The sequence below is a fragment of the Bombina bombina genome, chromosome 8 (assembly GCF_027579735.1).
Source record: "Bombina bombina isolate aBomBom1 chromosome 8, aBomBom1.pri, whole genome shotgun sequence".
NCBI lineage: Eukaryota > Metazoa > Chordata > Amphibia > Anura > Bombinatoridae > Bombina > Bombina bombina.
This window is the reverse complement of record NC_069506.1, coordinates 303,255,638-303,264,398: the sequence shown is the minus strand read 5'-3', so window position 1 is coordinate 303,264,398 and position 8,761 is coordinate 303,255,638. Positions and strand designations below refer to the sequence as shown.

At 38.0% G+C, this 8,761-nt stretch overlaps 1 protein-coding gene across 1 annotated transcript in view; it reads left to right on the top strand.

Moving 5' to 3' along the window:
• The first annotated feature begins 5,275 nt into the window (after nt 1-5,275).
• ADAMTS15 (ADAM metallopeptidase with thrombospondin type 1 motif 15) overlaps nt 5,276-8,761 on the top strand; it is a 94,173-nt gene continuing 90,687 nt past the window's right edge. Inside the window, exon 1 of the mRNA XM_053691503.1 lies at nt 5,276-6,661. Coding sequence (XP_053547478.1) covers nt 5,705-6,661 — 957 coding nt within the window. The 5' untranslated portion in view covers nt 5,276-5,704. The remainder of the gene's footprint in view (nt 6,662-8,761) is intronic.

Genomic DNA, 8,761 nt, shown 5'->3' with positions numbered 1-8,761 from the left:
ATATTAATCAGTAGCATATCAGTGGCAGGCTGCACATGCATATTAATAAGTAGCATATCAGTGGCAGGTTGCACATGTGTATTAATCAGTAGCATATCAGTGGCAGGCTGCACATATATATTAATCAGTAGCATATCAGTAGCAGGCTGCACATATATATTTATCAGTAGCATATCAGTGGCAGGCTGCACATATATATTAATCAGTAGCATATCAGTGGCAGGCTGCACATGGATATTAATCAGTAGCATATCAGTAGCAGACTGAACATGTATATTTATCAGTAGCATATCAGTGGCAGGCTGCACATGGATATTAATCAGTATCATATCAGTGACAGGCTGCACATGGATATTAATCAGTAGCATATCAGTGACAGGCTGCACATGGATATTAATCAGTAGCATATCAGTGGCAGGCTGCACATGCATATTAATCAGTAGCATATCAGTAACAGGCTGCACATGGATATTAATCAGTAGCATATCAGTGGCAGGCTGCACATGCATATTAATCAGTAGCGTATCAGTGGCAGGCTGCACATGCATATTAATCAGTAGCATATCAGTGGCAGGCTGCACATGGATATTAATCAGTAACATATCAGTAGCAGGCTGCACAGGTATATTAATCAGTAGCATATCAGTGGCAGGCTGCACATGCATATTTATTACCATATCAGCTAGTTTTTCTGACTCCAACCTCCCAACTAATGTCAGTTGTGTTGTTGCTTTGCAAACATTCATCATTCAGTTAAAATGACAGTGCAATCGACATTTATTATTTTTAACAAATGTGTTGAATCACCCAACTATCCCTAGGGATAGTTAAAGGGACAGTGAAGTCCAAATTAAACCTTCTTGAATCAGATAGGGCATGTCATTTTATCAACTTTATCATTTTCTTTTTATCATCAAATTTGCTTTGTTCTCTTGGTATTCTTAGTTAAAAGTTAAACCTATGTAGGCTCATATGCTAATTTCTAAGCCTTGAAGGCCACCTCTTATCTGAATGCATTTTACAGTTTTTCACTGCTAGAGGGCGTTAGCTTGTGTGCTTCATATAAATAACATTGTGCATGTGGAGTTTTTTAAGAGTCAGCACTAACTGAATGAAATTCAAGCCTGTCAAAAGATCTGTGATAAGGAGGCAGTCAGCAGATGCTTAGATACAAGGTAATCCCAGAGGTAAAAAGTATATTTCTATAACAGTGATTTTTTATGTAAAACTGGGGAATTGTAAATAAAGGGAGCATCTTTTTAAACAATAACATTTTTGGTGTTTACTATCTCTTTAATCACTTGTTGATTCAATTATTTTATAATTGGACAGAACCACTTGGTTGCCAGAGAGGGCTATATGTTGCAGACCTTTCTGGCATACAAGGGGTTAAATCACCTGAAATAACAATACTGAATTACAAGAAATGTAGCTTCAGGGAAGAAACTTTCATATGAGCTGGGTGAGGCAAGATATTTGCACTAACTTTTGCAGGATAAATCTATTCTCTTTTAAGGAATGAACGGACAGACATAAATCTATTGGTAATTGACATCTCTATCACTGGTAAAATGTTTGCAACCTTAGAATGCTCATATTTTTTAAGAATGTGTGTGAATATTCTGCACATCTCCTATTATTTAGTATAGCTCCATTGCACATGGTCATTAATGCTTGGTTTTCTTAAAGATCTATGTTTCTAGAGAGGAATTGATTCATATGGAGTTATTTATTGCTTTTGTAGCAATTAACCTTAGGGACAGCTTTATGGCTTGCAGGAAACACTTCTACCTAATGATTCATATGGCATTCTCTAAATTTCATTGCTGGTGTATATGTCCAATGTTTCCTTTTAAGTTTTTGATATGTTTAACTCATAATTTCTCTTTTCTGATAATTGCTACTAATGTTTCCCTGTTTGTTTATAATGGCATTAATTAATGGAGCAGCCTTTGATCTTAAATAATAATAATAATTTGCGATTTATATAGCGCTTTTCTCCCTGTGAGACTCAAAGCACTTTACAAATATACCAACATAAGACATAAAAGTTAGGAGTTTCTGAAGGTCAGATAAGCGGACTGAATGCCTGATGGAAGAGGTGGGTCTTTAGCTTTTTTTTAAAAGTCTGTAAGGACGGTGCCTCTCTGATTGCGCACGGTAAAGAGTTCCAGAAAGTAGGGGCAGCGTGGCAGAATGCTCTGGAGCCTGAGTTTGTCCTTATTCTTGGCACTGAGAGGAGGGATGTGTTGGCTGACCTAAGTGAACGGAATGGGATGTAAGGTGTCAAGAGCTCTTTCAGGTACTGTGGGCCTTGGTTGTTTAAGGCTTTGAAGGTCAGCAGGCCAATTTTAAAATATGTTCGCCATTTAATTGGAAGCCAATGCTTAATATGGAAGTAAAAATGAAAAGACTATGAAATATAATAGAATTATATATTCAACAAAAGAATAATAAAATGACAATTTAATAAGATTTACTTTGAATTTCAAATGAGCAGTTGTTTTTTTTCTGACAAATTTCAAAATGTCCTTCCATCTCCTTGCCCCCCTGTATTATGTGATAGCCATCAGCCAATCCCAGGCTCATATAGATATATATATACTGTGAACTCTTGCATGTGCTCAGTAGGAGTTGGCCCCTCAGAAAGTGTGCATATAAAATAACTGTGCACAATAAGAGACGTCAAATAGAAAGTTATCTCAATCGTAAAAGCTTAATTTTGCCTTTAGTGTCCTGTTAAACTCTCATAAATCGGACAGAGGGGTCAATTTATCAAGCTTGCCGGAAACAGAAGTTATGAAGCAGTGGTCTAAAGACCGCTGCTCTATAACCTGTCTGCCTGCTCTGAGGCAGAGGACAGAAATCAACCTGATCGAATACGATCCAGTTGATTGACACCCCCTGCTAGCAGCCGATTGGTCGCAAATCTGCAGGGGCGGTATTGCACAAGCAGTTCACAAGAACTGCTGGTGCACTGATAAATGCTGACAACGTATGCTGTCAGCATTTATCGATGTGCGGCGGACATGATACGCTACATCGTATCATGTCCACCCGAACAATAATAAATAGACCCCAGAGTGTGCAAGTTAAAGAAGTAATTAAAAGATAGCTCCTTTCCAGGAAAACATACTGAGGTAGTCTCAGGTGCGTGCACATGTATTGAGCACTATAAGAAAGCAGTGATATCAGCAATATATGTAATACTGTTATAAAAAGAGGGCACAAGACATTCTTCTGAGCCTACCTTAGTATGCTCTCATGTAATCATTAAAGGGACAGTCTAGTCCAAAATAAACTTTCATGATTTAGATAGGGCATGTAATTTTAAACAACTTTCCAATTTACTTTTATCACCAATTTTGCTTTGTTCTCTTGGTATTCTTAGTTGAAAGCTTAACCTAGGAGGTTCATATGCTAATTTAGATTTTGAAGGCCCCCTCTTTTCAGAATGCCTTTTTCACAGTTTTTCACCACTAGAGGGTGTTAGTTCATGTGTTTCATATAGATAACACTGTGCTCATGCACGTGAAGTTACCTGGGAGCCAGCACTGATTGGCTAAACTGCAAGTCTGTTAAAAGAACTGAAATAAAGGGGCAGTTTGCAGAGGCTTAGATACAAGGTAATAACAGAGGTCAAAAGTATGTAAATATAACAGCGTTGGTTATGCAAAACTGGGGAATGGGTAATAAATGGATTATCTATCTTTTAAAACAATAAAAATTCTGGTGTAGACTGTCCCTTTAAACAAAGAATAAGGAAAGTTTAATTTTGGCCTATATATCCCTGCATTTAAAAAGAAAATAGTGTTCTGCTCTCATGTCTGCAGCAAGGACACATGCTGAAAATCCTGTTACCATTTCATTCTAATTTGAGAATTTAATGAGCTCACAAAATACATAGCCATGCTATTTAGTTTATGTAGAGTTTAGCCTCAAGGGGGAGCAATTGTTTTCTGCAATGATCTCCGTAGCTCAGCTGGTGCCGTCTGTGATTGGTTGCAGGAACCAGCACCCATGAATTTAGCAGAAGTTGATAACTTGGCTTCATTTATTTTTGTTGCTTTAGTTTATTTTTTTCTTTATTTCTGAGCCTACCTCAGTATGCTTTCATGGGAAGGAGACACGCTAACCATGAATACCAAAAGAATAGATACATTTGATAATAGAAGTAATTAAAAAAAAAAAAAACATACTATCTAATACATGGGAGTTTTATTTGTATGTTTCCTGAGCGCAACCTGCTTCTGATCCAATCAGTAGTGCTAGCTGCACGACCCAGCTGTGTGAGAAGTGCTCTGATTGGTTAGCTGCTGTTTCTACTCTGGACCAGCAGTGCTCTGCAGATCAGTACTTTACCCCCTTTTGTGAGATTTAAACATATAGCATTGAAGCCTTACATATTAGAGCATGTAATTGTATTACTATAATGGCCCTTTTAAACATTGTTTATTTAAATAGAGCATGCAATTTTAAACAACTGTCCAATGTACTTCTATAATCACATTTGCTTATTTCTCTTGGTATCCTTTGTTAAAGAGCATACCTAAATAGGCTTAGAAACAGTGATTCACTGCTGTGGGCTAGTGATTAGTGGCGTCACTTATCTGCATTATTACATTGTTTATTTGTTAGGAAATAGACTATGGAAAAAAAAAATAAAAGGATCTAAAAAAAACCAAAACAGAACATTAATTACATAAAAGTTGTATAAAAAAAAATCATTCAGATTGTGTACAGTGTAAACATTTACAGGTTGAAAAGCTTAAAGGGACATTTATCCACCAATCAGCAAGAACAACCCAGGTTGTTCACCAAAAATGGGCCGGCATCTAAACTTACATTCTTGCATTTCAAATAAAGATACCAAGAGAATGAAGAAATTTTGATAATTGGAGCAAATTAAAAAGTTGCTATATAGGACTAGCATGTTGAGTTAAGTCATCCTAATTCTTAAAGAAGTGCCCATGGGAGAGAAGTCATTCATTGCTTCAAAAAAAATCTCAGTTTGCAAACATTGGACAGAGGGAAAAAAAACTGGCTGAAGCTTGGAAAAAACAGCTGGTTTGAACAGATGCAAAGCTCTGCTGCACAGAGAGAACTGGCTCTTTAAAGCTTGCCAGACCAATAGTGAGAGGGAGAGAGGGGAGGCTGTGTGATAATGAGCTGGAGGGGCAGACAATCCCTAGAAACCTTCATAGCACCTCCCAGTAAAACAAATACTATTTGCATAGAACAGAAATGTATATAAAGCCCAAGAAGTAACTGATGTTGCCTGTTAACACACAGGTAGAGAAGGCAACATAAAGCCTCCAGCCTTGGAATTCATTGCTGCCTTAACATCTGGATCACTGGCTGCAAAACCACTTCTAAATCCTCCTTATTGTGAGAGAGAGTTGCCGGCAATAATTTGTTACAATCTCTTTTTTTTTTTTTTTTGCAAACTTCAGAACTGTTTTTTCTTTCTTTTCTTTTTTTTTTCCAGTTTTTGTTATATTCAGATTTAAATATATTCACATGAATACATTTTGTATTTGTAAATAAATAAATATACTTTATTTATTTTTGTTACTTTGCCCCAATATTTGGGTACATGTTTTCTAAAGCAGTCCTCTCACTTTCACACTCTTGCAGTATTCATATGATGTTACTCTGAATTTTTTGGGGAAGTTTATTGGCTAGTGGCTGAATCAGGGACATCATGCATATATGTGTAGCTGTCACTATTCTGTCTCTTGTGAGTTTGAATTCTCCTGCTGGCTGCTCTTTCATGGAGGATGTAGTTGTTGTTCCTAAAAGGCTGGATCCTGATTTAAATGGAAGACATTATTTCAAAGTAGGCAATGAACATACAAATGATCTAGGTGTTATTTTCCAAATCACAGCTTTTAATGAAGATTTCTATTTGAATTTGATCCCTGATGCACGTTTCATTGCACCAGCTTTCTCTATGCACTTTCCAGGCTCACTTCCCAAACCATCTCCAAATTTAAGACATTGTTTTTATTCAGGGGATGTTAATGCTGATCGGGATTCCTTTGCTGCTTTGAGTCTTTGTGGTGGACTTCGTGGGGCTTTTGGATACCAAGGAGTGGAATATCTCATTAGCCCTCTAAGAAATATCACGGGGAATCAAGTTCAAAGCAGCCACCAGGGGCCGCACCTGCTGCAACGCAGAAACGTGCCATTTCGTTCAGTAGACTCTACCTCCAGGTGTGGGGTTAGTTCTGGTTTAAATCATGGCATCATGGAAGCTCTGGAGAGATACAAGGGGTCTAACCACAGCAAAAGACACACAAGTGGCACTAAGACAAGGATCAGCAACAGATCCAGGCGTTTTGCATCTATCACCAGGTATGTTGAGACACTTATTGTAGCTGATGAGACGATGCTCAAGTTCCATGGAGATGACCTTCAACATTATCTCCTCACCCTGATGGCCACAGCAGCTCGGTTATACAAACACCCCAGCATCCAGAACCCCATTAATATTGTTGTAGTAAAGTTTATGGTGCTCACGGATGATGGGAAGGGACCCAAAGTTACCACCAACGCTGCCATGACCCTGAGAAGCTTCTGCAGCTGGCAGAAGAAATGGAACAAAATGAGCGACAAACATCCAGAGTACTGGGACACAGCCATTCTCTTTACCAAACAGGTGAGACCTGGGGGTGTTATTAGTAACAGGGAAATGCCAGGTGTGGGTATGACGTGCATGGTGAGTGTGCCATGTCTAGGGGGTACAGTACTGGTACATAGGGTCACCATTTCAGCTATTTATTCTTATGTTTCCTCTGTTTCTCCGTGCCCTGATTTATAGAATAACACCTGCTAAAAATATAATAAATAACCTAGAATTTAACTTGCTGAGACTAATACAAGTTGTGTTGTGCAGAAGAAAATGTAACACCAAAAACCCTCTACCGAGAACATTCAGATACAATATCCCTCTGGGAACAACCACACAATACCAGTCCTTAATTCACTTACATCCTGGGAAAATCACAATACTGTATAGCAGTTCTTCATTCACTTACACCCTGGGGGTCGTATCACAATATAGCAGTCATTGATTCACTTATACCCTGAGGGGGTATCACAATATAGCAGTCCTTGATTAATTTATACCCAGGGGGTATCACAATATAGCAGTCCCTGATTCACTTATATCCTGGGGTGTATCACAATATAGCAGTCATTGATTCATTTATATCCTGGGATATATCATGATATAGCAGTCCTTGATTCACTTATACCCTTAGGGGGTATCACAATATAGCAGTCCTTGATTAATTTATACCAGGGGGTATCACAATATAGCAGTCCTTGATTCACTTATATCCTGGGTTGTATCATAATATAGCAGTCCTTGATTCATTTATATCATGGGATGTATCATGATATAGCAGTCCTTGATTAATTTATATCCTGGGATGTATCATGATATAGCAGTCCTTGATTCACTTATACCCTGGGGGTGGTATCACAATATAGCAGTCCTTGATTCACTTACACCTTGGGGGGTATTACAATATAGCAGTCCTTCATTCATTTATATCCTGGGGTGTATCACAATATAGCAGTCCTTCATTAACTTATATCCTGGGATGTATCATGATATAGCAGTCCTTCATTCACTTTTATCCTGGGGTGTATCACAATATAGCAGTCATTGATTTATTGCCTACCCAGCTTACAAAGTAATTAATTTAAGAATAGGAGACCCACATTAGGGGCAAATGACCCACTGCTCTAAAGGATATCACTGCACAAACATTCATATCCACCCTGCAGCAGAGATCAGGTTTAGGCAGAAGCTATGACAGTAATATTATTACCCTGAACTGAAACTGTCAGATCCTCAGCTGGTTGCTGTTTTATGGGAGGCTCTGTTAACTCAAGGCTGATGTTCTTCCAGTCCTCAGATTCCCAGGGAAAAGAATCCACAAGTTTAAAAGTAAACCAGGTCAGCTAGATAGTTTCCAGCAGTCTTCATCTATTAACTCCTTAGTTGCCAGCAATATCTATGCTGGCTTTTTATGGGACACGTTTGTGTGTGTGATCAATAAGCATATAATATAATGACAGTTAAGTAGTGCTCTGCAAAAGATCTGCATAAATAACACATATTTGCAAAGTATTTATTTGTAAAGCTTCATGAGTATATTTATCTTACTTTAAAGTTACCAATTAGGAAAGATATAATGAGCTATTGAGCTACTATACTGATCACTGGATTACATGTAGCAAGGTCACAAATCCAAAGCCTGCAGAGTCCATTCCAACGTCTATGGGGTCAGTGGAAAAGCAATAAAAGTGGGTACAATTACCTACATGTTAAAAGCAATACATTTAAGGACACATCATTTGGATTGCACTGATTATGCAAGTAGAAGTGCAATGAACCTACAACAAACACAAATGTTGCCAGGTCACAACAACACGTGGGTTTGTTTCACAGACACAAATATAAAGAATATACAATATATAGCAATGTGCTATAAATAATGCATCTATGGGTATTGGGACAGCAGGGCAGCTTTGTAACCATATTGTACTACAGAGTGTGATGGGTGTTTAATCAGGGCAACTCAAACACACTAACATTCTAAAGCACTTCATTATTACGCTGTTACCTGCAGAAAACTATTTGCTTAACCCCATAAAGGGATCACATACATAGTTAAAGTTAGCTCTAGAGCAGCCATTCACTACTGAACGCACCTGCTGAGCCAGGAGTGGCAAATGTGCATATTTG